The following is a 27,124-nucleotide window of genomic DNA, read 5'->3' on the forward strand; positions in this document are numbered from 1 at the left end:
ACAGCAGTAGCACTTGTATGTCTTCTTAGAATCCTTAAGGTAGATGAGAGGTTGTTGAAAATTATTGAATTCTTTAGATTCTCTAGATAAGAATGAGAGAGAGCAAGAATCTGAATGGTTCACCAAAGCTGTTTTAAACATAAAGTGTAACAAAAGACCAATACCAGCTGAGCTCTTCATTGGAAATAAGAGAACTGCATTCAGGGCCAAAGAAAAGCAAACTGCTTCAATTGACAGAAATGTTTTAAAGAAGAAAGAGTAAAGTACCTGGATGGGAAGAATGACCAGAAGAAATAATCCAGTTCCTTTCTGGAGGTACATAGGGGAAAGACGAGTCTTTCTCATCTGATTTAGTTGAGGCAACACCTGCAACGGAGAACAACAGTATGAAAACAAAAAATTAAAAGGTACCAAAGACTTCAGTGAATATGGAGAGAGTGACAATGTTAATTTATGGAAGTTCCTGGAATTATAGTGAGTGACTTGAAAATAATCCAACCATCCAAGAATGGTTTATTTACAACAAAACATGTCTGTTTCATTCCTTATTTAAGTTTTTTTAAAAGGTCTCTCCAGTGGTGGGATTCACTTACCTTCCCTATCGGTTCGCAAATGTGAGTGCACACGCCTTGTCTGCACATGCATGCTGTCTTCTGCACATGTGCAGTGCTCGTGCATTACGTCGGGGCGGAGGATCCCACAGCCTCCACTATCAGTTTGCCCGAACTGGAGAGAACCGGCTGAATACCACATATCTCTCTCTCCCTCTCTCCCCCTCTCTCCTTCTCTCCCCCCTCCCCCACCCACCCACACACTTATTAACAACTAACCCACTTCCTGATGACTTGAGGTGAGCTATGGTAAAAAATAAAACAAGCCAATACAAACATTACTGCAGTTGACCTAATCTAATGAATCCAAGGCAGCTCTTAGACTTTCAGTACCCATATAACAACAAGGCTTTTTGGAATGCTAGAAGGTTGGGGCTTCTTATCACAGTAGGCAGGTTGGTCCAAAGAGCAGGTGCATTCAAGGAGAAGGTATATTCAGCCATTCACCTCTCATAGCTTGCAGGGGATGGCTTGAACCTGTGGCAAATGTAGACCCCTTGTATAAAATTTTAAAGGGGCAATCGGCTATTGAATTGAAGCTAGACACAAAGTAATAACCAACGCAAATAACTTGTGATGATATGTGGGCTCAGGGGAGGGGAGTGCCAATCAATTACAAAAAAAATCTATATATATATATGACTCCTGGGAAAGCATAAACTGAAATAGAGAAGGGTTTTGGCAGGCTTTCAGGATTCTGTTACAATACTTCAATTGCTTTAAAGCATGTAGGAAAGCTCCTAGCTAGCACATCCTTTCCCTGACCTTGCCTGCCTTGAAAGGTGGCAACATTCCTGAAAGCCTTTTTACTCTCTCATCAGAGAGACTTTGGATCTTGCATTTCAGTTCTAGAATACGACGACAGATCCTCAACACATCCCTCTCTCTGCAGAGCATCCATGCGCTACAACTTGCCCATCAGTTTCTTCTGAAATACCAAAGCAAGACCCATCCCCTGAACTGTCTTCAGATTTGTCAGACAGTGACAACCTTCTTCCTGCCATAAATGTTTCCCCATTGCTGTTGTCAGACAAGATAGGAAAAGGCATATTCTAGCTTTGCCTAAATCTTTCATTTCAGACTTGTCGATTGATCTTGACAAGTTGCCTAGCTATTCTTGGACACAGATGTGTGGGGATGGGTGGGTGGGGTGGGGGAGAGGCAAGATAGTATGATGAAAAGCGAATTTGACTCTGAAAAGGGAGAAGAGAAAGCTGAGCTTTTACAGAAAAGTTATCAGAGCCCCGGGAAAGTAGAATGTGTGAGAAAGAAACTCAGAAAAACTCTGCCTTGATTTTGTTTGATATAAGTAACAAGGGGCATTGAATGGCCTTTCAGATTTTATTTTTGAACCTTAAATGTATTAAAGTACACCTGAGATATCAAGAGACTTCTGGTTTTTTTTAATCTGGCCAGTCTTGAAGGGCTGACCCAATACATGTAATAATGCTAAATCTGTTCTCTTCAATTAGCAGATAGTCCTGCATTCTATAGACCTTGACGCTTCCAAGTTTGTCTTCATGTATCATCTACATTGCATTACCTATGAAGTGACAAAGACATGAATTACTATTGTCAAGGGAATCTTGGTCCAAAAAGGCCTGTAACTGGCATATCAGTCAAAGCTGGACAACTCCTTTTTTGATAACTAACTTAATAGATAAGGGGAATGCCATGGATATATGTAAGTTAACCTCAGGAAAGCATTCAACACAGTCTGCATTGATAAATTCACTAATAAACTGAAAAAATATAGGCTAGATCAGTGGTCGGCAAGCCGCGGCTCGCGAGCCAAATGCGGCTCTTTAAACATTTTAATCTGGCTCTTCTGTGTGCCGGGCGCCCGCTTCCCTCCCTCCTCTCGGGCTTCGGAGGGAAGCTTCTGCAAAACCCCGGCGAGACAAGTCTCCCAGGCTGTAATTTGCCGAGCTGTACGCGGGCGCCTGTTTTCCACGGTGTGGAGCAGCGGCGAGATTCTGGGCGGCGAGCGATGATTCCGGGGGCCATCAGTGGGGGGGCAGGGTCCCCCCTCGCGTTCCTCATCTTCCCGGATGGCCCCCGGAATCATCGCTCGCCACGCAGAATTTCGCCGCTGCTCCACGGCGTGGAAAATAGGCGCGTGCGCACAGCTCGGCAAATTAAAGCCTGGGAGACTTCTTGTCACTCGCCAGGGCTTTTGAAGAAGCTTCCCTCCGAAGCGTTCCGAGGGAGGGCTGTAAACTTCCCTCCGAAGTCTTGGGAAGTTCTGAGGAGCCCCCCAAGGCAAAACGCCACTGCCAGGTAGTTAAAAGTACGTCTCTGATTCGTCTCTGTCAGTCTCTCTCTGATTCCCTCTCTCACTCCCTCTCTCTGTCTGTCTGTCTCATTCACACACACACACACTGTGGTCACCTTGTTGAGTGTTCCAATCACATTTCAAATGTGATTGGAACACTCAACAAGGTGACCACAGTGTGTGTGTGTGTGTGCGTGCGTGCGTGTGTGTGTGTGTGTGTGTGTGTGTGTGAATGAGACAGACAGAGAGAGAGAGTGAGGGAGGGAGGGAATCAGAGAGAGACTGACAGACACACACACACACACACAGAGGGGGAGGGAGGGAGAGAAAGATAGACAGACAGAGAGAGAGACACACACAGAGTGAGTGATTAAGTGAATGAGTGAGAGACAGACACACCCACATACACAGAGTGACAGAGAGAGAGGGAGGGGAGAGAGACAGAGGGAGAGACAGAGACAGACACACACACACAGAGTGAGTGAGAGACAGACACACACACACACACACACACAGAGTGACAGAGATGGGGGAAGGAGGAGAGAGAGACAGAGATACAGAGAGAGAGACAGACAGATAGACACCCAGAGAAAATGACAGAGGGAGACAGAGAGGGAGGGAGGGAGAGAGAGACAAAGAGCCAGAGAGAGAGAGAGAAAGAAAAAGAAAAAAAGAAAGAAAGTGGGAGAGGGAGATGAAATTAAAAGCAACAACATACAAACCTGACTTACTCAAACTATCCAAGGAAATGCAAGGCCAATGTTCACATTAGTGGTTGTGACTTTGTCAGTCATTGTCAGGATGTAATTTTCTCTACATTGTAAGGCAAATTTTACGGAATTTAACGTTATCGATAAATAATATCGTTCTAAAGTTTTTATTTTATTAGTTGTGTTATTTGTATCCTCCCGACCTATGTGGATACTTGCATGCGGAATATTCTCAATAAAAACTTATTGAAACTAAAAACAGTGTACCATCCTATGTATTTTCGGTTTTAAAAATGCGGCTCTCCAAATAAATTTCAATCGTGGTTTTGGCGAGATTTGGCTCAGTTGAAAAAAAAGGTTGCCCACCACTGGGCTAGATGATTAAATGAATTAAGAAGTGGCTGAATAGCTACATTTAGAAAGTATTTATAAAGGGCTTTATATTAGTAGCATTGGGTGGAATGCCACGGGCCTTATTTTGGGCCTTATTCAACATTTTTATTAGTGATCTGGATGAAGCAATTTGATTTTTGACCATGGGCTTATTTGTTAGATTTATGTGCCATCTTTTGTTCTAGAATGCATTAAAGCATTTATAATACTCTGCTCTCTGATTTTTCCTATAACAGTCAATTCTGTGATATATTATAGGTTGGGCTCAGAAACTGCTGGCCTATCACAGTGAATTTCTCTTGCTGATGTAGACTAGTACTTAGGATTGCCCAGTGAAAATCCAATGCTTTAACATTTTCACCATGACTCCACAATTTCTTTCTCAGCTAGCCACTCCGGGCTCAAATACCATCCATTGATTTATGAAAAACAGATGTTGGTGCCAGCATGCATGATTGTGCTTTTTACTTTGAACTTCATCTGCACTTTGGAACCTTTCACTCAGTATTGAAAGGCCCTTTTGCACAATTCATTTTTGATTTTACTCTCTTGAATTGTTAGGTATCATCAGCAAATGCAACCATTTTGCTGCTCAACAATGAAAATTACCAGATGCCAAAACTAACTATAGTATTAAAAAAAAATAAAAACTAATTATAATAATTTAGATCAAAGGCTGTGATTGGGAATTTGCACAATCTAATGCAGACAAAATCTTGTGGATTGGAAATGGGTATCCTGTAAACCTTGCTTACATTAAAGCTGACACAGACAACTGATACTCTTCAGTCATCCTATTCAGGACACTAGGATAATCATGTTACTTTAGGACCTTGGGGTTGTACCCCTCCTCCCCGAGAGGATCTAGGACGTATGTCTGATTTCAGGTGGAGATGAGGATTTTGCAATATAGTAAATAATCTGCTCAGGGCAAAGCAATCTATCTCTGCTCTCTCAAACTCACCACAGCCAATGACACACCTTAAAAGTCTCTCTCTAAACGCAGAGATTTCAAAATAGTAGGAGTAGGAAGATGGACAACAGAAAGGAGGAGTCTGTGGAAGCCAGCTGTCATATTGTTCCTTTCTTGCAACCCAAGTGCAGCATTGGTTGCTGCAGATAATATAGAACAGGGACGTGCGGTCAGGGGAGGCAGGAGAGGCAGAGCCTCACCGCTCTCATCATGAAAGAAAAAAAGGGAAAAGGCACACGTGGTCCGATTCCCTGCCTTCCTGAGTCAACATGAAGGGGACCGCGGCTCATGCTCCACGGTCCTGCAGCTCGCACTTCACGGTCCCCTTCATGTTGACTCACCCTCAGCCTCCTGCACACGTGGTCCCATTCCCCGCCTTCCTGATGACGTCACCAGCCTCACCAGCCATAAACCTCACCGCACGTCACTGATATAGAATGAAAGCTAACAGAAACAGAAACACAGATCTAAAATCAAGCCAATAGCAGACATGGCCAAACTTATATAATCAATTGTCTCCACAAATATTTCACAATCTCCCTAGCCAGAGGAAGTGGCCTTTCTCTCTCTTGCTTGCAATTTTAGACTGTAGTTTTCTTTTTTTTTAATTGACCTGATTAAGAGTTGGCTGTAAAGTAAGCCAGTAAATAAAACCTGATATCCAGGAGGTCAGTCACTTACAGCAAAGTCAATTCATGATTAATTCAGAGAGTTCAAACCAAATATCCAGTAGCAGGCAAAGTGAAAAAAGAAAAGAGAAACCAGGCTCCCAGGATTATAACTAGGGGAAGATAATATTTCTAGCACTCTGGACTCAGAACTTTTGGATGCCATCCAAGGTTCAGCATCAACTTTGTAAAAAGCGCCCTTTTTACAAAGTTTATGTTAGGATCTTACTCGTGAAGTTAACTTTATGATTTCTGTACCTACTGCTACCCACATTCTGAAAACTGACTAGATGTCAACCAATGAGTTATTTCACAAATCTCTTTGGGCTCCTCCTCTGGTCTCTTCCATGACATCTATGGAAGGAGTTAAACAAAAAAAAACCAGGCTTGTAATTGCAGCAACACACAACTCCACTTCCCTTTTGAATATTTGTACATGTATCATCATTTGTACAAAGAGATGGGGATTTGATCACATTGCCAAAGCACTACCTTGACTTTTTTGCTTTTCCCAGAGGATACTATTGTCTTCTTGTTCTGGTATAAGTAGCACAAAGATGCCTTACTATATATTTTTAGAGGGCATATATCCTCATGACATCATCTCCAAGTTCATGTCTACCTTAGAGGCAGTTTTAAAATTGTATTTTAATATTCTGGTTTTAAAGTAGGGTTTGCCTTCTCCTTCCAACACCCTTTGTTGTCTGAATGATCTGTGGTGCTTTAGTTGCATATCAACAACAGAATCATAAAATATGATTTATAATAAGGGTATTATGTTATCATCAGTGTACTGTTGATATTATACCCCATGCTGTTGGATGACCATATAGATGTTAAAGAGGAGATGGGAGAGAGTTGATCCCTAGGGCTTACATCCTCCTAGTCACCAAAATTGACTGAAACCAGCCACAGAGCCCATGAAGCTGGCCCAGAAGGATATCATGACTGATCATTTAAGGGAAGGAGATAGTCAGTTGAAGCAAGGATATCTGATCTAGGATGAGCCCTGGTGGCCCAATGGTTAGAGTGCACTACTTCTGCTGACTGCCATCTGCCTGCAATTTGGCAGTTCAAATCTCACCAGGCACAAGGTTGACTCAGCCTTCCATCCTTCTGAGGTTGATAAAATGAGGACCCAGATGGTTGGGGAAAATATGCTGACTCTGTAAATTGCTTGGAGTGGGCTGTAAAGCACTGTAAAGTGGTATATAAGTCTAAGCACTATCGCTATCTGAAACACCTCTAACTTCCACTACCTGGTGCATGCTCATCAGGGAGATTCTGCAATGGAAAGAACATTGCCCAATGTAATCCACTTGGCCATCATCCCCAAAAATGTTGGTAGAGCTCCAGTGAAGACTTCTAGCTTCTTGATTCAATGCCTCTGTGCTCACTTCCCCAAGGCTTTGTTGCTGTTGCTGCCATTTTTCCATGCCATCCCCCTTGCTGGCTAACTGGTACCAAAGTTTCTGGCTATCTACCAAACTGGCAGGACCACCAAACATCTCCAAACACACCATCCTCAAAATTCTCAACAAAATGAGCCTATGAAGCAGACATCTACCTCAGTGCCATGATTGGGGTGGGGTGGGGTGGAAAAAGCTTACAATCACACGTCACATAGACTCATCATATATCCTGCTCAGCTAACATCAATGGTGATCATGATGGTAATCATGATGATATATGTTGGATTGCACATCTGCTACTGTTGTCTAATCAGCTAGGGGATGATTGAAATATGTGATGTCTGCCTACCAAGAGAGAGACAGGGAAAAGGCTGAACTTGTCTGAAAGCCTCAGGCACCACTGCTGTTTGTTTTGACTTTTTCTTAAAAAAATGCCTCTCCCTCATACTCTTCAATCCTGCCATACAAAAGCTTAGACTTTTCTTACTGTAAATCCTGCTGACAACAACCATCGCATGACTAACAAACCAGTGGGCCATTTCCTCCTTCAGCATGAAGGAAACCCCTTGTTTTCTCCACCTTCCTCGAGGCCACGGTATTTTTGGCCAAAAATATATTTCCCTGTCAGATTTCTTTTTCTTCCAAGATGGTATCTACATTTATTCAAAATTACCTTCATTCTCTTTTTCTTCCTAAACAAAATTAATCTACAATAAAGAAAGTTTGGAATAGAATAGAATAGAATAGAATAGAATAGAATAGAATAGAATAGAATAGAATAGAATTCTTTATTGGTCAAGTGTGATTGCGCACAAAAGGAATTTGTCTTTGGTGCATATACTCTCAATGTACATAAAGAAAAATAAAATAGCATACATTTATCAAGAATCATAAGACACAACACTTAGTGATAATCATAGGTTACAAATAAGCAATCAAATTATACACGGAAACAAATAAAACAATATAAAATTTAAAGATACAAGCAACATGGTTATAGTCATAAGTGGGAAGAGATACGGTAGATACTAGGAAGGAAGAGAAGAAGAATAGTAATACAGTCTTAGTAGGTAATTTGACAGTGTTGTGGGAATTAGTTGTTTAGCAGTGATGGCATTCGGGGAAAAAGCTGTCCTTTTCTCTAGTTGTTCTGGTGTGCATTCACTTGGCCCTTTTAGTATTTAGTTTGCTTCTTTTACAACATAGATAAAATAAAAAAAACAAAGGAACCAACAAACCTATCCTTCTATGCATCTATATCTGTTCAGAATTCTCCTGTTAATATGGAAGAATGAATGATTTAATCTTGAAGTATTTTCACTGGAGCAGTGACACATTAATTCAGACCATGCACAGGAAGCTATGAGCACTTCCTTAACTCAACCACAACTTTTCCTAATGTCTTGTGGAAATCCTCAAACAGTACACTTATTATACTTGCTAAACGGTTGCAAGGCCTTATCTCTCCTTAAAATCGGGAATAGAGGAATTGTGGAACCTAGGGCCCAAAGGTAACTTTTACCAGCATCCTTTTGTGAGAACAAAACTCTCCATGGCTGAGCTCCTTTTATAGATGTTAGGGAATTGTGGGAGTGTAAGAAGAAAATTTGACATCTTAAACTTTGCAACTGCTTAAGGATTTTTCACCCTATCCATTATAACCTCAATTAACACTGGCCTGGTTCCTTTCGCTTTGAGAAAATGGTGTGGTGAAAACATCAGCTGAAGGAGAGGAGGTCCCAAGGGTTAAAAGACATTCCATCTTAGAGTCCATGAGGGAGAAGAAACAACTGAAGTCAAACCCTTAGATTCTACTCTATTTAAATCTACTTGTTTACCAAGGGAAGACAGACAATCCGTCGAGATTCTTGTAAACTGGTGATCAACAATAAAGTAATCTATTAGATCAATTTGTGGAGTTCTGGTTGCTTGCACCTGACATATGATCTTTGACAGGTCGCACAAGTATGGTTCTTGAGCTGACAGGTATGTTATACACCTGCCTTAAATTTGCTGAAATAGGTAATCAGGAGATGGTTAAAATGCATGAGGAGAGGGTACTTTATTTCCTCACTGGCAAGTAGTGTGAAATTCCCTGGAGAAAAATCTACTTTGTCAGAGGGAACATTTTGTCAAACTTGCAAGTTAAACCGTAACAAAACTCATATATATCAATTTAATACATCTATTGTACACCATATTTCTGGATTTAAGTTTCCTCTCGAGATCTCCTCTTCCTTTTTAGGCAGAGATAACCTGTTTTGGAGATGCTGGCCTTATTGCTCAATGAAATAAGTCATTACTTTAAAAAGAAGGTCCACAAACTGGCATCTTGCTTTTGCCATTTGTTCCTAACCACAGTGACAACCAAATGATGAAATGTGTATTTTGCTGTTATGATGTAAACTCCACCTTTTCACAAAACTACATAAGGGGCAGAATTAGCATCACAGCAGTAAGCATTTTCTCTGTTGTCTAACAGCATGGGTGCTTGCTAAATTTGGAATGGGGACAGGCTGCCTAGCCATCAGAAATCATGTCCAGAAGCAGTCTTATTTTGAGAATGGTGATAATTTACATCAAATTGGAAAGAAGCGATGCTCAAAATTAATTGGATCCTAGAAATGGAAGGGGTTAAGAGGCACTTCACGATGATTCCCTACACCCTATCTGGAAAAACATAATAGTCATGTATGAAAATGAAATTCCTATGAATAGTTTAGAAATGTCTTGGGGTTGAATGTGTACCAAGCTTAATTTTGATGTAGCTCCAGTTTTCTTAAAAGTCCAAAAACATGTCCCATCTAAGTTTTATTCTTAAATTTTCAGAGTGAAATTTCTCTTGTAAAACTGGAGGCTTATATTCTAGCAACACTGAAAACAATTATTAACTGCATGTTCTTGACAGGTCACTATCAAGTAGGGAGGGGAGCTTTTCCTTTCTTCTAGCTTGTTGGTGCAATTAAACATTATAACAATGTCATATGTGTTCAACTCTTCAGTGTGCAAGTTGAGACCAAGCGAGCCTTACCAAAGGTTCTTTCAAAATCCTAACTGCACTCCCAGGTTCAAAAAAGGTCAAGCAGAGCCCCTTCTCTTGACCCTTGTGACTGATTAGCAGCAGTTTAGGAATTGACCCTAGGACATCCTGATCTTTGAACCTTGTTAAACCATTAGATCTATATCATCTATGAGAAATGTCACAAGTAGTGCTAGGAAGAAATTCTAGCTCATCAGCCTTACTATTCTAGTAATCAAATTATTGAAGAGCAGAAAAGGAAGGGGATGATTAGTATTTTCTCCCTGCATAACTGATGAATGGCTCTGGCACGAAAGCTCCTCACTTGGATCTCATTTCCTCAATGATAGCACTAGCATGCAAAGCAAACCATTTGGAAAATGAATTAAAAAACCACTTTTGAAAAAAAAAAGCTAAATATCCTTCTGAGTCACTCTCACTCCCAATTAATAAAAACAAGGAATGGTTGTGTTTCAAGGAACAATAGCAGCAGGTCAACATGTGGTAGTGTAGTGGATAAGGGTAGAACCAGATGTTATAAAAGAACTGTTGCTGTTTCTTGTCTCTTATAACATTTAGTTCTCATTAAGTATTAAATGTTGAGTATTTATTTCTGACCCAGGTGAACGTTATTAAAAATTAATCTGCTTGACATATGAGAGAGCACTCTCTATTTATTGTCTCAGTTGGCTGTTGTTACATTCCTGAATTTGCAGAGTTCTAGTCGGGACCTTCATATGAATTAATATGCATCCCCTCTGTATGTGTATATATGTATGTATGTATGTATGTATGTATGTGTGTGTGTGTGTGTATATGTGTGTATGTGTGTGTGTGTGTATATATATATGTGTGTGTGTGTGTGTGTGTGTGTGTGTGTGTTACAACCCCTGGTATGCCCAAATATGGGAGGGAGCTCACTACTCCCTCTTTCTGTCATTCGGCTCATCACAGAAAACCATCCAGGCAGAAACCCATATTTTTATTTTTTATTTTAATGTTGCCTTTTTATATTTGTGTTGTATTTGTGCTGATAAATAAATAAAGGGAGACTAGTATGGATCCATTTCAAGCTATTTAGCTCTCATCAGCTAGCCATACCCTTACTGGGATTTGAACCTGGGCTGTGTTACATATTAGGCAGATTTGTTAGCCACTAAGCCACAGACTCTCCTCCTTTATCAGCTAAGCCAGGGAAATAGGTATGTATTTGTGTTACAACCCCTGGTATGCCCAAATATAGGAGGGAGCTCACTACTCCCTCTTTCTGTCATTTGGCTCATCACAGAAAACCATCCAGGCAGAAACCCATATTTTTATTTTTAATGTTGCCTTTTTATATTTGTGTTGTATTTGTGCTGATAAATAAATAGTCTCCCTTTATTTATTTATCAGCACAAATACAACATATATATATGTATGTTGTATTTGTACTGATAAATAAATAAAGGGAGACTAGGATAGATCTATTTCGAGCTAATTAGCTCTCATCAGCTATCCATACCCTTACTGGGATTAGAACCCAGGCTGTATATATCTTAGGCAGGAGTCTTAACCACTAAGCCACGGGTTCTCTTCCTTATCAGTTGAGCCAGGGAAATAAGTATATATTTGTGTTACAACCCCTGGTATGACTAAATATGGGAGGAAGGTCACACTCCCTCTTTCTGTCCTTCGGCTTCATCACAGAAGACCATGCAGGCAGAAAACCATATTTTTATTTTTAATGTTGCCTTTTATATTTGTGTTGTATCACAAATATATACTTATTTCCCTGGCTCAACTGATAAGGAAGAGAACCCGTGGCTTAGTGGTTAAGACTCCTGCCTAAGATATATACAGCCTGGGTTCTAATCCCAGTAAGGGTATGGCTAGCTGATGAGAGCTAATTAGCTCGAAATAGATCTATCCTAGTCTCCCTTTATTTATTTATCAGTACAAATACAACACAAATATAAAAGGCAACATTAAAAATAAAAATATGGTTTTCTGCCTGCATGGTCTTCTGTGATGAAGCCGAAGGACAGAAAGAGGGAGTGTGACCTTCCTCCCATATTTAGGCATACCAGGGGTTGTAACACAAATATATATATATATATATATATATATATATATATATATATATATATATATATATATATATATATATATATATATATATATATATATATGTGTGTGTGTGTGTGTGTGTGTGTGTGTGTGTGTGTGTGTGTGTGTGTGTGTGTATGTATGTATTTGTGTGTGTGTGTGTGTGTGTGTATTCATACTTGCTGTTACATGCAATAATAAATATTTTTGAGATCTAGTTTTGAAAAAATTCTTTTTCAAAAAACCATCCCAATTATTATGGCTTTAAACTTTGATCAAGATAACTCTCACAATTGGTTGTCTCTGAGTTTGTGAGAGTTTTGGCAACTGCCAAAACAAATATTCATCTATTTTAGACCTATCTAATGCCTGTGCAAAGTACCCTAACGATGCCTGCTTCATAATAAGTGAACTAATATTGTAATACAAAAAGCAGTGATTTATTAACAGCTTCAATAGGCATTCTTCATTAGGCATTTCTTAGTCGCAGCGATCTTTTTTGCTTTCTTTATCTGCTTTTGAACTTTGCCCGTGTTTCTGTCTTCCCTTCAGTCTTTGTCATAAATCACGTTATCCAATAGTTTCATTCATCTCAGCCCAGTCACTGTAATCTGAGATCCGGCTTTGCCGACGCTCTGCATGGAATGTCAACACAGAGAGTTGACAGCCTGTTTTATACAGGTCCAGAGGTAGTATACTACTGACTTGGACCAGTTCGCCCAAACTGGTAGGGGAAATCTTGGGTTGCTCTGCTCACCCAGCCTGGCTCTATGGCATCCCATTTAGACCTTTTTCTTCGCCAAAAGCGAATGCGTAGAAGGCGGAGCAAATGGGCGGAGGCGCATGCTCACATTTGAGAACCAGAAGGGAAGGTAAGTGAGTACCACCCCTGTACAGGTTAGAATAAAAATTATGAAAATCCTTCTTTATATGCTTGTTATTTGTTATTACATTACTGCCTTCACAAATTTTCTCAATTATTCTCTTTTCCCTTTCCTTTCTTAGTTTATATGCCAACCACCTTCCTGGTTTATTTGCACACTCGGAGTGGCTTTGCTTCACATACGGATACTTTCTTTGATGCTGATTTAACCCCTGTCTCACCTAAGCAATATACATTTTTTAAAAATGAAAATGGTGGCCAGGTGCAGAATTTCATGAACAAATGAGTATTAGCCAATATTTCTGCTGTGACATACTCCATCTTTTTTTATTTTATCACAACCATCATTTATTTAAGAGGATTTAATAGATCTTTTCTAAATCTCATTTTAAAAGGCTACTGTAGTTTCAAGTGGATTAACATGAAAGTGAATTTATCATGTTTATTTATTTTTATTTACTTTATTTATATCCTTTATGAAAACACTATCAGTATTTTTCTAAGCAGCTTAAGTTAGGGAACATACTTAATACGCCAGGGGTGGGATACCACCGGTACTCCCAGAAGGCATCAGGTATACTGGTGCCTGCTTAGAGCACCAGGTACCATTTTGGTACGGTGCTCCGGAGGGGCCACCCACCCACTCACCCTCCTTACCTGTATTTAAGCCGATCGGGGCTTTTGCACACGTGCACAGAGCGTATGGCGCCTGTGCGACGCTCTGCCAAGCAGCTGGAGCGTCGCAGGTGATAAGTATGCATGCGCATGCTGCGCATGTGCTGTGCGCATGCACATGATGGATGCTGGGCCCTGTTGCAGCGTACCAGTTGCAACAGGATCCGGAACCCACCACTGTAATACTCCTTCCTCCTCCTATTGTCCCCACGAGAGCAAATCTGTGGGGTGGTTTGGCTGAGAAAGAACGACTGGACCAAGGCTACTAAGCTAGCATAAAACTCTAGGATGGGAATAGAACTCACAATTCCCAGGGTTCTCTCAGGTTCTTTAGAGTTTAACTTTAGAATAACCTTATCACTTTAAATGTATACTAATCGGCATACACTAAAATGAAATTTCGTTGCATACAGCTTTCAAATGGTGAATCACCACCCACAATATACACTACATAAACATGACAATAAATTAAATACATTATTATGCATATGCACATACACCCACATATATTATAGGACACAGTGAAACACCACAGTCTGGTTTGGATGTATACCAGAGGTGGTATTCAGCCGGTTCGGACCTGTTCAGGCGAACCGGTAGCAGAGATCACGGGTGGGCCTGCCCCCCATGCTATGCAGCCCTATATAGTCACGTTTTTGAGAGTGGGTGCATGCGTGGAAGGCTGGGCGCATGTGTGAAAGGTGAAGCGAGCGTACATGTGCGGGGTTAACCAGTGGTTAAAAAAAAGTGAATGTATACATGTGCATGACAAGAAAAATGAATCTTGAAAGATTAAGCAGCCACAGGACCTATTGAAATATGACTTATGTTAGATTATGTTTTGGAGTGAAAGTAGATGGAACCCAAGACACACATCCTCATCTTTTTCAGTGCTCTAATTAAGGGAGAACATATACTGCAATCATGCTAGCACAGTACAACTGCACTGAATGTGGTCAATTACAAAACATCCATTTACAAGAACCAAACAAGTCAGGTGGTTTTCTGCCAGTTCATTAGACTCCTGAAATATACTCCCCCACTATAATCTCACTAGTATCATTTTCTTGGAGGTTTGTCCATCTCCAAACATAGCTTTTTATGCAGTCTTCCAACAGTTTTTCCTATTTTTATATATGTTTTCGTAGATTTTCATGGGTGTAGGTATGCTGATCTTGTTGTATTCGGGTCTTTTCCCGTGTAAGATTGAGATTGTCTTGGCAACGTTTCAGCGAGGTCTCACTCACCATCTTCAGGCTGAGTTTTGCGCTTAAAGTGTGATTGGAGTTGCCATTGGCTTGAGAGGAGGAGCTTCCGGGGCAATGGCGGCCCTTCCTAGAGCTCCGTGAAGGATGGGCTCCCTGGCAGGGATAGCGGGCGCTTTCGGCCCCCACCGGTCATTCAGGGGGGTCTATAGCTGGCCAGTGGCAACCCTGGCTGTCTCTGAGAACAATTTGGGACCCGGGGGGAACAGCTGAGACCCGGGAGAATCAGACAGCCAGATGGACAGGAGATCGAGGATTGAGGATTGTGGATGGCGGCTAAGAGGCGAGAACGCTGAACGCTGAATGTTGAGGCTGGGCCGCGGCAGCCGAAAAACTGGAAAAACTGGAAAAACTGGAAGAGCGGAGGATGAGGTTTGCGTGGCTGCCAGGGCAGCGAGAAAGCAGTGAGACAGCTGAGGAGCGGAGGAGTGATTCCATGAGGGGAGTGAGTGAGTCGGTGAGAAGGAGAACGAATTTACATCTTGCATGAGCTGCCTATTTAGGAGGCTGAGGGGGGCGGAGAGGAGCTGCGGGGATCGAAGAAGCAAGCCAGGGGGGGTCGCCGGAGGTTTGGGCGACCCCCAGAAGATCAACAGGCCAGGAAACTGGCCTTGGCACTTTGCCCATTCCCCCCCGCCCCCCCCCATGGATGGATTTGCGATTTGTGGTTTCTACGCACTTTAAGAACTTAAGAAGCACTTTAAGAACTACCTCTGGGCCTCGATGGTGGACTGTTTGACTATTGTGGTTTGGCGATGTAGGCTTCCTCTCTCCTTTTAGTTACCTTTTACATCTATTTACATCTTGGCCTTTTTACATTTATCTACATCTTGGACTTATTGCAAAGAAAACCCTGCCATAGCCATACTCACGGACTGAGTAACAGCATAATTTATTCTAGGGCTGACATTCTACGACTGCGAGGGTCCCCCCTCTCGCAGATATGCCCCCCCTGCCCTGGTGAGGGCCCACCTCGATGAAGGGTTTATTAACCCAGAGAGGTGGAGGAAGCGGGGGATTAAAGGTTTTTTAGCGAAATGTTTTTTTAAATTTTTAAGGGGTTCCAGGGAGGGGGGAAGGGTTATTCAACCTGGGGGTATGGATACAGCCAGGTCAACAGGTGGGATCAGGACGGAGGGGAGCGGAGTGGGGGAGGCGAGAGGATACAGTATTCCTATAGGGGGGATTCCGATAGCGACGGTCGTAGGGAGGGGCGGGCGCGAGGACACCAGAAGAACGCATGGTCGGTTGGGAGACCGGGGCTGTTGGACACGCCCGGTCGCTTGTACCAACCCCCGCAGTCTAGGTGGACAGGATCGGCAGAGCCTGGGCCTTAGGCTGATGTTATGTAACGCGAGGTCCGTGGTTAACAAGGCCCCCCTCATTAGGGACTTGATCTCAGAGGGGGAGCCGGACTTCGCAGGAATAACGGAAACCTGGTTGGGCCCGGAGGGGGGGGTTGCCCCTCGGGGAAATGTGCCCTCCAGGTTACCGGGTATTCCATCAGCCACGGGCCCAGGGTAGGGGCGGTGGGGTAGCGATAATCATCCGGGAAGATTTGGCTCCAAGAGAATTCACTGTGTCGCAGACATCTGGTTGTGAGTCTCTGGGCGTGAAATGGGGCCCAGGGAGTCAGTTGGGTCTGTTGATAGTATATCTGGCTCCCCGCCATACATCAACGGCCCTGCCCGGACTCCTCGAGCTGATCGCGGAGATGGCGGTTGAGACCCCCAAGTTATTAGTGATGGGGGATTTCAATCTGCCGTCGACGGGAGAGGCATCCGAGGCAGCCCGGGAATTCATGGCTTCCATGACAGCCATGGATCTGACTCAAGTAGTTCGGGACCCCACACACGAAAGAGGCCACATACTGGATCTTGTGTTTGTCTCCGACCAGTGGACGAGTGATCTGGGAAGAGGGAATTTAGTCATCACGCCCTTGTCAGGGTCAGATCACTCACTTCTCCAACTGGACTTCCCTGGCGCTACCCCCCGCCGCGGGGAGGCGGAACCAGTTGGTCCCAGATGGTTCCGCCCCAGGCGTCTGATGGAACCAGATAGGTTCCAGGCGGAGCTTGGGCCACCTCCTGCAGACCTGTCCCGCTCCCGGGCAGAGGACCTGGTGGCCGCGTGGAACAGTGCGGCCGCCGGGGCCTTGGACCGGGTTGCGCCTTTGCGGCCTCTCCGATGGCAACGATCGACTCGGGCTCCCTGGTTTAACGGGGAGCTAAGGGCGATGAAACGCCACAGGAGACGCCTAGAGAACAAGTGGAGATCCTCCTGCTCCGAATCCGATCGAACACAGGTAAGAGCCTACTTAAGGACCTACCTTGTGGCAATAAGGGTGGCCAAACGTCAATATTGTGCCACCCTTATAGCGTCCGCAGAGAACCGCCCTGCCGCCCTGTTTCGGGTGACCCGCTCCCTGCTGTCGCAGGGACAACGGGACCCCCATTGCAGGGCAGGGCAGAGGAGTTTGGGGAATACCTGCAGGATAAAATTGATCAGATCCGGAGGGGGTGGACCCACTCCAGTGCTCCAGGGGGGGCGTCCAAGGCTAGTCTTGAGATTCCACGCTGGGAGGAGTTTGACCCTGTTGTCACCGAAGATTTGGACAGGTTGCGTGGGCGACTGCGAGCCACCACATGTTTATTGGACCCGTGCCCCTCCTGGTTGGTACTGGCTTCCTGGGAGGGTTCACGTGGCTGGCTACTGGGACTGGTGAACGCTTCGTTGGGTGAGGGCCTTTTACCAACCGCCTTGAAAGAGGCGGTGGTGAGACCCCTGCTCAAGAAGCCTTCTCTGGACCCAATGGAGCTAGCAAATTATCGTCCTGTCTCCAACCTTCCTTTTTTAGCGAAGGTTGTTGAGAGTGTGGTGGCTCAGCAGTTCCCGCGTCACCTGGAGGAAGATGATTATCTAGACCCGCGCCAGTCCGGCTTCCGACCCGGTCACAGCACGGAGACGGCCTTGGTCGCGTTGGTGGATGATCTCTGGAGGGCAAAGGATGGGGGTTGTTCCTCCATCCTTGTCCTATTAGACCTCTCGGCGGCTTTCGATACCATCGACCATGGTATCCTATTGCGCCGTCTGGAGGGGTTGGGGATCGGGGGCACCGTATTGCGGTGGTTCCGCTCCTACCTCTCTGGCCGGACGCAATGTGTGTTGACAGGGGAGCAGAGGTCGACCCCGAGGCCCCTCACTTGTGGGGTCCCACAGGGGTCGATCCTCTCGCCTCTCCTGTTCAACACATATATGAAACCGCTGGGCGAGATCATCCGTGGTTTTGGGGTGAGATATCATCTGTACGCTGATGACACTCAGCTGTATTTTTCCACCCCAAACCACCCCATCACTGTTGAAGTGATGTCCCGTTGTCTGGAAGCCGTGCGGGTCTGGATGGGTGACAACAGGCTCAAGCTCAACCCCTCCAAGACAGAGTGGCTGTGGCTTCCGGCACCCCGGTACAACCAGCACATTCCATCGCTGGCCATCGGGGATGAACAATTAGCCCCGGTGGAACGGGCACGCAATTTGGGCATCCTCCTTGATGCCCGGCTGGCTATGGAAGATCATGTGGCAGCCGTGGCGAGGGGGACATTCCACCAGGTTCGACTGGTGCGCCAATTGCGACCCCTTTTGGACCGGGAGGCCCTGCACACAGTCACTCACGCGCTGGTGACATCTCGCCTGGACTACTGTAATGCTCTCTACATGGGGTTCCCCTTGAGGTGCACCCGGAGACTGCAGTTGGTCCAGAATGCAGCCGCGTGGGTAATTATGGGGAGATCGAGGTTCTCCCATATAACACCGCTCCTGCGCGAGCTGCACTGGCTTCCTGTGGCCTACCGGGTGCGCTTCAAGGTGTTAGTTACCATCTTCAAAGCGCTCCATGGCATAGGGCCTAGTTACCTGCGGGATCGTGTCCTGCCCCATACATCCCTGCGACCCATTCGCTCACACAGAGAGGGTCTCCTCCGGGTGCCATCCTCTAGAGATTGTCAGAGGGCGGTGCCCAGGAGTAGGTCCTTCTCTGTGGCGGGCCCTACCCTTTGGAACGACCTCCCCCCAGACATTAGAACAACAACCGATCTCCGCTCCTTCCGCAGTAAACTGAAGACCCACCTGTTTCGGCTAGCCGGCCTGGCATAATTCGACAACTTTTCCACCCCTAGGTCATTTTTAATTGTCAATTTTAGTTTTTAAACTATTAATGTTATTTATTGTAATTATTTATTTATTTTTTACCTCCTCTGTATGACACTGTGCTAACTGTTGCTTGTGTACGTCGCCCCGAGTCCCTGTGGGGAGAGGGGGCGACTAATAAGTTTAAATAAATAAATAAATAAAATAAAATAAATCTTTCTGTAAATCTTGGTGGGGGTGTGTGGAGTGCTGGCTTTGTTTTAGCAAGTGGAATGATTGGTTGTGTGGTTGTATCATGATTGGTAGATTGGTGCTGATTGGTGCTGGCTGTGTGTCCGTTGTTGTTTCGTGTTGTAACGGCCTGGGTGGTGGGTGGGGCTCGTTTGTTGACTAGGGCTGGTTTCCAGAGGTATCATCACGTTTATTCATGTTGTGGGGGTGTTTTTCTATTTTGATGGCTTCCATAATTATTCTCTTGTTGAAGTGTTCTGTTTTGGAGATTAACCTGGTTCCTTCAAAATTAATTTCATATCCTGTAGCTTTAAGGTGCTGGAAAAGGAAGGAAGTTTTTTCTTTTTTTCTTACTGTGTTATTGTGTTCTGATACAACCACACAACCAATCATTCAACTTACTGAAACAAAGCCAGCATTCCACACCCACCCACCAAGATTTATAGAAAGATGGCAGCTCCGATCACACTTTAAGCCAAAAACCCAGCCTGAAAATGGCGAGTGAGACCTCGCTGAAACGTTGCCAAGACAATCTCAATCTTAACACTGCTTAACCTGGCTCTAATTCTGCTCTAGACTTGCAACTAGACATCTTCTCCCATTGCTGAGTTGTAGTGCTCGTCACTTTTCCTGAGTTGGAGGGCAGCTATACAGACATAAATATACTGTCCCTATTGTCAATCCCTATCCTGCATGTACTACAAGTCTTTTCTCCCCTGTAACAGGTGACAAAGCAATAAAGAAGAATATTTGTAGCTCAGGGTTGAAATGAGGGTTCCTTGGTGCTCTCTGGGCTTGGTTGTTTTTTTACAGACATTTCATTAACCGAACTTGGTAACACCATCCGTGCTAGTATGGAGTTGGGTTTGCTCTCAAGTTTATCTTCTAGTGGCTTGCCCTGTCGGTGTTAATGAGAGGTGCTTGGAGGTCCTTTTGTTGTGCTGTCTACTGCTAGCTTGTTTGGTAATTCCTTGATTGGGGTATGGTTTACTTCTTGAGTGTTGGTCTGATCTTAATCTTGGAGATAATCTATGCCCGTGATGGTGAACCTATGGCATGTGCGGAAGTGGCATGTGTCGGAAGTGGCACACAGAGCCATCTTTCCGGACATGCGAGCTATTGCCTGTTGCTCTTCTAGGATCCGCCGGGCTGGCCAGCTGGTCTTCACATACGCGGGAGCATCATAAACAAGAAGAGCAGCCTCCCGGTGCGTATGCATGCACTGGGAAGATGAGCTTCCAGTTTCCAGCATGTGCACGTGCACCGGCCACCTGGTCTTCCAGTTTTTGGCGCACAAGTACATGTGAAGACCAGCTGGCCAATGCACATGCACACTCCGGAAACCGGAAGATCATCTTCCCGGTGCCGCATGCGCACTGGGCAACTGCTCTCAGTGTCGATAAGGTTCACCAACACTGATCTATGCTCATCTGGTTGTTGATTGCTGGTGTAGAGATCTTTTTGTCTTTCTGTTCCTTCTTTTGGTTACTGATTGTCTCTTTTACACCGTATATAGATATTGCTTGGGTCTATTGATAGTTAATTTGTCAGGCTTCTCAAAATTCCCTAGTATTTTTTGACTTGGCTTTGTTGGAAGAAATATCCAGGTCCAGTTCCAAGCTGGGAGAAAATCACTGGAGACAAAATGGAGGCTGGAGGCTGCTTGGAAAGAGGGTCCATTTATTGATGAACAGAATCACCAGGGTTTGTGGTTGTGGTGCAGCTGACAAAGCGGAGTTGATAGTGAGGTTTTTTTTACATGGGCTTTGCACTTGAACTTCCTGTTCCTATGCAAGAACATTTATTCTATTGGCTGTTGTCAGATTCCTACGGGGTCATGTAGGGTCATAGCTGGCTCTAAAGGCAAAAGGGGAAATGCAAGTCCCAGGTGCTTGTCTGAACTAAGTTTCGTTGATGTTTGGACTGCTCTGAGGGTGATGTAATGAAGGAGCTTGTATTCTGAAAGGTTGTTGGGCAATTTCTATTGTGGCTTAATGGCTTTTTCCTGTGTTGGATCCTGAGTGAGGGCTAATCCTACCATTCTGGGTTTGTTCAGACTTTGCTGCAGGGAGTTTCAAAATATCCTGTCCTGAATGGATTACCAAATCTGCATTTCTAAAAGGTGGCCTCCTCAGTTTTTGCTTGGGGCTGGTTTTGAATAGGCTGGCCCAATCTTTCTTATTGGGCACAAAATGTCTGCCGGGGCTATTAAATATGGTGACCAACCGTCCTCCTTTAGGGAGGACAGTCCTTCTTTTGTAAGTTCTGTCCTCCCTTGAAAAGTGTCCTCCTACATGTCCTCCTTTTTGATATTTGAAGGCTAATCTGTTGTGCGTTGTGTGACGTATTTTATTAAACAGTTTTTAATGGTGTTTTTTTTTTACTTCATCGCAAGTATATTGAACAGATATTGAATCTTGTGTTGAATTTTTATCTAAAGAAATGCTAGACATTAAAATAGATGACAATTGTCTCTTTGAAGAAATTAGAAGACTGAATGTATATTTAAATTCTGAAAAATTAATTCAATGGGAAAATCAACATGTTGAAATTGATAAAAGATGGGTGGATATTTTCAGCCATTTCAAAAATGAACATATTCCATGTGAACATTTATTTATACTTGTTCAATTTACGTTGTGCTGCCCTGGAACTAATGCAGTAGTTGAAAGAGTTTTTTTCAATTGCCAATGATTTTTCGACAAGTGAGAAATCGAGATTGAATGTTGATACTCTAGCTGCAGCACTTGCCGTAAAATTCAATAGGAAGGATATTTCTTGTTCAGATATTTCCAATATATTGTTAGAAGATGATACATTGACAAAAATTATAATTCAATGCAAAAGTACTCATTTAAATAATAATTAACAGGCATGTAAGCATAATTACAATATAAAATGTTGCAAATGTTTTTATTATGCATATATCATATTTTAGTGTATTATTGTTGCAATGAATAAAATATTTCTTTTATTTACGATATATTTTTTCCAATTTATTTGTCCTCCTTTTCATTGTAAAAAAAGTTGGTCACCTTAGCATTTTGGACAATAGAACGTGTTTTGTCCTCCTTTTCGTTGTAAAAAAGTTGGTCACCTTATATTAAACAGACTGAGTCTGCTTCCTGCCTCTAAAAAAACCATGTTTCTCCATTTCTCCCCTTAGGAAAATATAATATTCTACCTTTTTAATATTTCCCAAAATATTTCATTCTTCTGGGTGTGGGTGCAAACTTTCTACAACTTGATCTAGCATGGTCATAGTTTTCCAGTTGGAACTATGGTAAAATCTGTAAGTGGGTTAAACTGGCCTGCACAGAAACAAAAGGCCTAGAACAATGAGGAACCCAAAATCAGATAAATCCAAAAAAGAAACCACAAAATTCTCCATGTATAATTTAGAATGTACAGTTGTTGACTTGCCAACTATTCTCTCCAAAAGAGCAGCCTCTGATCGACATGAAAGCATTTTTTTTAAACAGCAAAGATTAGTTTCATTGATTAGTTTCCTCCTTGTAGGAAAAGAAGGTAATAGAACAGCATATATTAGTTCCAGTGCTCCACAAAGAAATTTCTCAGCCAGTGTAAAGAATGAGACTTGACAAGATTATCTGAAGAAAAAATAGAATATTTTTTTTTTAACAATGCAGGAAAGCAGAATAAATAAGATTCTAATCAGTGTCCTGTGATGATTCTCTTTCTCTCGTTCTTTACCAATTGTACAAATGATGCAAGGGTCATTTATTCTAATATGCTACAATTTTTTAAAAAAAATGGGCAAAAAGAGAGAATCCTCAGAAACAATTTGAGCCTCAATGGCTCACCTGAAATGGTGAACTCTGAATTTAAACACTATTTTACAGATTGCACTTTTGTATTGTTGGAAGAAACGTCCTTCTGGGTCAGTTCCACGCCAGGAAAAAGACACTGGAAACATGGAGGCTGCTTGGAAAGATGGTTTAATGGTGGACAGGATCACATGTTTAGACCTCCTGAACAGAAAAGGGGGACCACGTGCTTCAAGATGTTGGGTGAAGAAAAAGAGAGAGACAGATGCTGAAAGTCCCTGATTTTATGCCCTCTCTGGGCTTTGAACCTGAGCTTGTATTCTAATTGGTTGTCAGACTCCCATGGGGCCATGCAGGGGCAACTCCGTAGTCCCAAACTTGAGTCCATGTTTGGTTGAGCATTGCTTCTTCCCAGGTGGCCTGTGGTGAGATGGGTAAAGGGCTAATACTATCATGCCTTAATCCCATCACCCTGGAGATGAAAGGGGGATCTTTGTTATGTAGAATAGACTGACCCCGGCTTTTTGATGGCCCATTGACAAAGGTGGGGGCTATTAAAAGTGAGTCTGCTTCCTGCCTAAAAACATGTTTCTCCATTTCTGATCCAGGAAAATATAATATTCGGCCTTTTCAATATTTCCCAGGATATTTCATTTTTCTAGGAGAGGGGTGGGTTTTAAGTCCCTACAGCATTAATATAATTCTGAATCTGGCATTCAACCCAGCTAAAGTTTCTTCCTTTTTTTTGCATTTTTTAAAACTCAATGTTAATTGTTTTCCATTGGCTGACTCAAAGTTGTTTGCTCTTCCTAGGCCTCCTCTATTCTATGAACTGGATAATAAATGTTTTTAAAATTAGTAAAATACTAGATTGCACCATTGCTGATCTGCTTTATTTGAAAATAGTTATGTATACATAAGCCCCTCTGTTGCCATTTCTTTTAACACTACTGATGCTTCAGGCCACTCTGGCGGCATGCAAAGGATGAGCTTCAGACCAAACTCCCTTGATCTCAGCATGAAATTTGCAACCCAAAATCAAAGAGTAAGAACACAGAAAGGAGTGTCTAAGAGGGACAAGGGCTCTTGGGGAAAACCCCATCTCTCTTTCCATCCATAGCTGAATTGATTAAGCACAATGATCCTAATAGCCAATTACAAGAAACAGACTTTCCAAACAGTGGTGACTTGCTTTGGTTTCAGATACTAAAAAAAGAAAATAATGGCTATTATTTGGTTAGTATTTCCAGTGTTCCATATGAAGGAGTCATTCCTACACAAACAGAACAGAACATTTAATTAGCTAATTAATTAATCTGCCTCTATCTCTTACGTAAGAAATAGTTATTGGTTCTAGCTTGAAATCCAGATAATCAGGGGTGGGTTCCTACCGGTTCGGACTGGTTTGGCTGAACGGTAGTAAATTGGCGGCCTGGGTCGCTGGAATCGGCAGCGCCCCAGGCCTGCCATACTCCCAAAATGGTTCTCTCAGTGGCGCCCTAGGCAGCACCATAGGCGGCGCCATCTTGTTTTTGCCTTCTGTGCATGCACAGATCGATTTTTGTTGTATTGTGCATGCGTCCATGCTGCACGTCCCTCAGCGAACTGGCAGTAGCGTCTGCCGGAACCCACCCCTGCAGATCATTCTGCATGGTGGTTAATATTTGCCTGTAGGAACTCTTCCGTAGGACTTGATGGTTTGGCAGCAACTCATATTGACAAATTTAATTGCTTTTAAAACACCTTGTAGAGTAGTTTCTTTATACTTCACTTATCGAATTAAATGCAGTTGTCTACATTTTCACAACATGCTAAATCAAATTCTGTTGTGTGCTAAATTATGGTGTAGCCATAGGGTCTGCAGATGTTGGACAGAGGGGGATTTGGGCCCCTCCAGTCTTTAGTAGGAAGTTATGGGATTTTTTGTATCCATTGTCAGATTGATGCCACATTAGAAAAGTGAGTTGAATGAGGGCCTAAGTCTGCTTCACTTCTTTTAGTTAATCAACTTTCTCTTGTGTTCTTCGAGGATTTGAACAGGATGCTTGGATGAGTTCAGGCCACCATTTGCTGTTGAAGCTTAGCTCACTTCTGGCTGGTACTGGCCATAAAAATGTTGGTATCTATTGCCATATTCACTTCTCTGGAGTAGGATCAGTTTCTCTCTGAAGTTATCTTCCATTCTTCTGAAATATCATCCTACTTAACCAAAACAGACGATAACATGACAAGGGACAAGTACTTCAAAACATCGTCAAATACTGTGGGGAAAGTACTCCTCATTTTTCATTGTGGAGAGACTGCTCTTGTGCCTTCTTTTCAAACTTTCTCCAGTATTTCCAGTAAATTTAACTTTATTGATCCCCTTATATTTTTTGTTTGCTATTTACCTGATAGCTGGACTTTAACTCAACTGAAATAATGTAAAAGTTTTTTAATCGGCACATTATTTTTATTCAAGAGAAAATAGCAAAAAGGAAAATAAATGAATATAACCTGAATGCTTATGTTGTGCTATAAATCAGTCAGAAACTGCACATATCAGTATATGTTTTAATTCTTCCCCCCAAAGAGAAATTGCTACACATAGACACTATCTATTTAAATTTGGGTTATTGCATAATCCCCATTACACACAAATTTTCACAAAATGCTAAATGCTGTTTATATCAGCCTGGCCTCATCTAAACTGTGGTGATGAAAAAATGATAAAAATCCAATGTGTCTGTAATAAGTACGGTAGTAGGAAAATGAGGACACGGGTCATCAGATCATCAGACAAATGATGCAACATGTAATTGCATCAAATGTTTGACATCATAATTTTTATTAACCTAAAATGTTTTATTGAGCTTTTATTAAATATGTGATCTTTAGTGTGAATTTCATCATAATAAAAAAGGAAGAACTAGAGTATAAAACAAGAACACACATGAAATATTCAAAAACATCTTCAAAGGAATAAAATTCACAAGCAAAGGAAAATAAAACAGCTCACTTCCCTTCCTGACTATCTTAATGAGGGCTTATAACAGCCAACTATATAAGATAAACAGGCTAAAGTCTACCGAAGTGCATCCATTAACATTAAAAATCAACAGTCAGAAAACATGATGAAAACTCTTTAATCTCACAATATATGATTGACAGACTCAGTTCTAACTGGGAAACTGTGAGTCCAAAACTTAAAACATTACAGAATTCCTGGATGTTTGTCATTCAGATAAATCAGCTGTCAATAGACTCATAGAGATAAACCCAGGAGTGAAATGCTACCAGTTTGAGCTGGTTTGCACAAACTGGTAGTAAAAAATGTAGTTTGCCCTGCCAGTGTTGGTGGGGGTATGCTAAAAAATACTTTAAAAAGTTTTTTTAAAAGTTCCGACAATTGGTGATTTCTAGCATTTTTTTTACTACCACCAGTAGTAAAATCTGATCTGCTTAATTGTGGCTTATCAGGCTTATATGAGCCTACATATGTACATACATTATGATACTCATCTGAAAGCATTCTACATAAACTCTACCTAACAAATGGCATGCTATCACTGTTTAAATATATGTTTGGATTTTACAAACAGAAAAAAGTATACATATATTAAGGGAGAGACAGTTTTTCAAGAATAGGAGTGTGTCCTTGGGAGAAATCTGTGACATCATCAACTTAGTGGAATCATTTGAAATGGTTACCATGTGAAGAATGAATAATAGATACCCCTTATAGTAATGTCAAACTATCCTTGGTCTATCTTTTTTTGCAAGGCGGTCACAGCTTCTCTGTCTCTTTTGATTATGATTGACATTTGCGTGCTTCACCTAAATTTTAATCATACCAACCATAATCAAAAGAGATTATATTACCTGAAAGGACTTGAACTCTCTGTAAGTGCTTGATACTGTATTTATGTCATCATGCTTTTTTGTCCTGAGAAATAATTAGGGCATGAACTTTTAAGTCGGACTCAACCAGCCAAAATATAAATCCCA

General features: G+C 42.5%; 1 protein-coding gene across 8 annotated transcripts in view; it reads right to left on the reverse strand.

The window, feature by feature from the left end:
* Positions 1-27,124, reverse strand: part of LTK (leukocyte receptor tyrosine kinase) — a 140,305-nt gene that overhangs the window by 91,723 nt on the left and 21,458 nt on the right. For 5 of the 8 annotated variants that reach the window (XM_081935729.1, XM_081935727.1, XM_081935733.1 and 2 more), the window contains exon 2: positions 268-366. In XM_081935729.1, the coding sequence (XP_081791855.1) occupies positions 268-366 (99 nt within the window). Of the gene's footprint in view, positions 1-267; positions 367-593; positions 718-1,058; positions 1,094-27,124 lie in introns of those variants that run through there. The other 3 variants (XM_081935728.1, XM_081935726.1, XM_081935730.1) reach the window with 2 other exon arrangements.

This window comes from Natrix helvetica (genome assembly GCF_964273705.1).
Source record: "Natrix helvetica genome assembly, chromosome: 1".
Classification (NCBI taxonomy): domain Eukaryota; kingdom Metazoa; phylum Chordata; class Lepidosauria; order Squamata; family Natricidae; genus Natrix; species Natrix helvetica.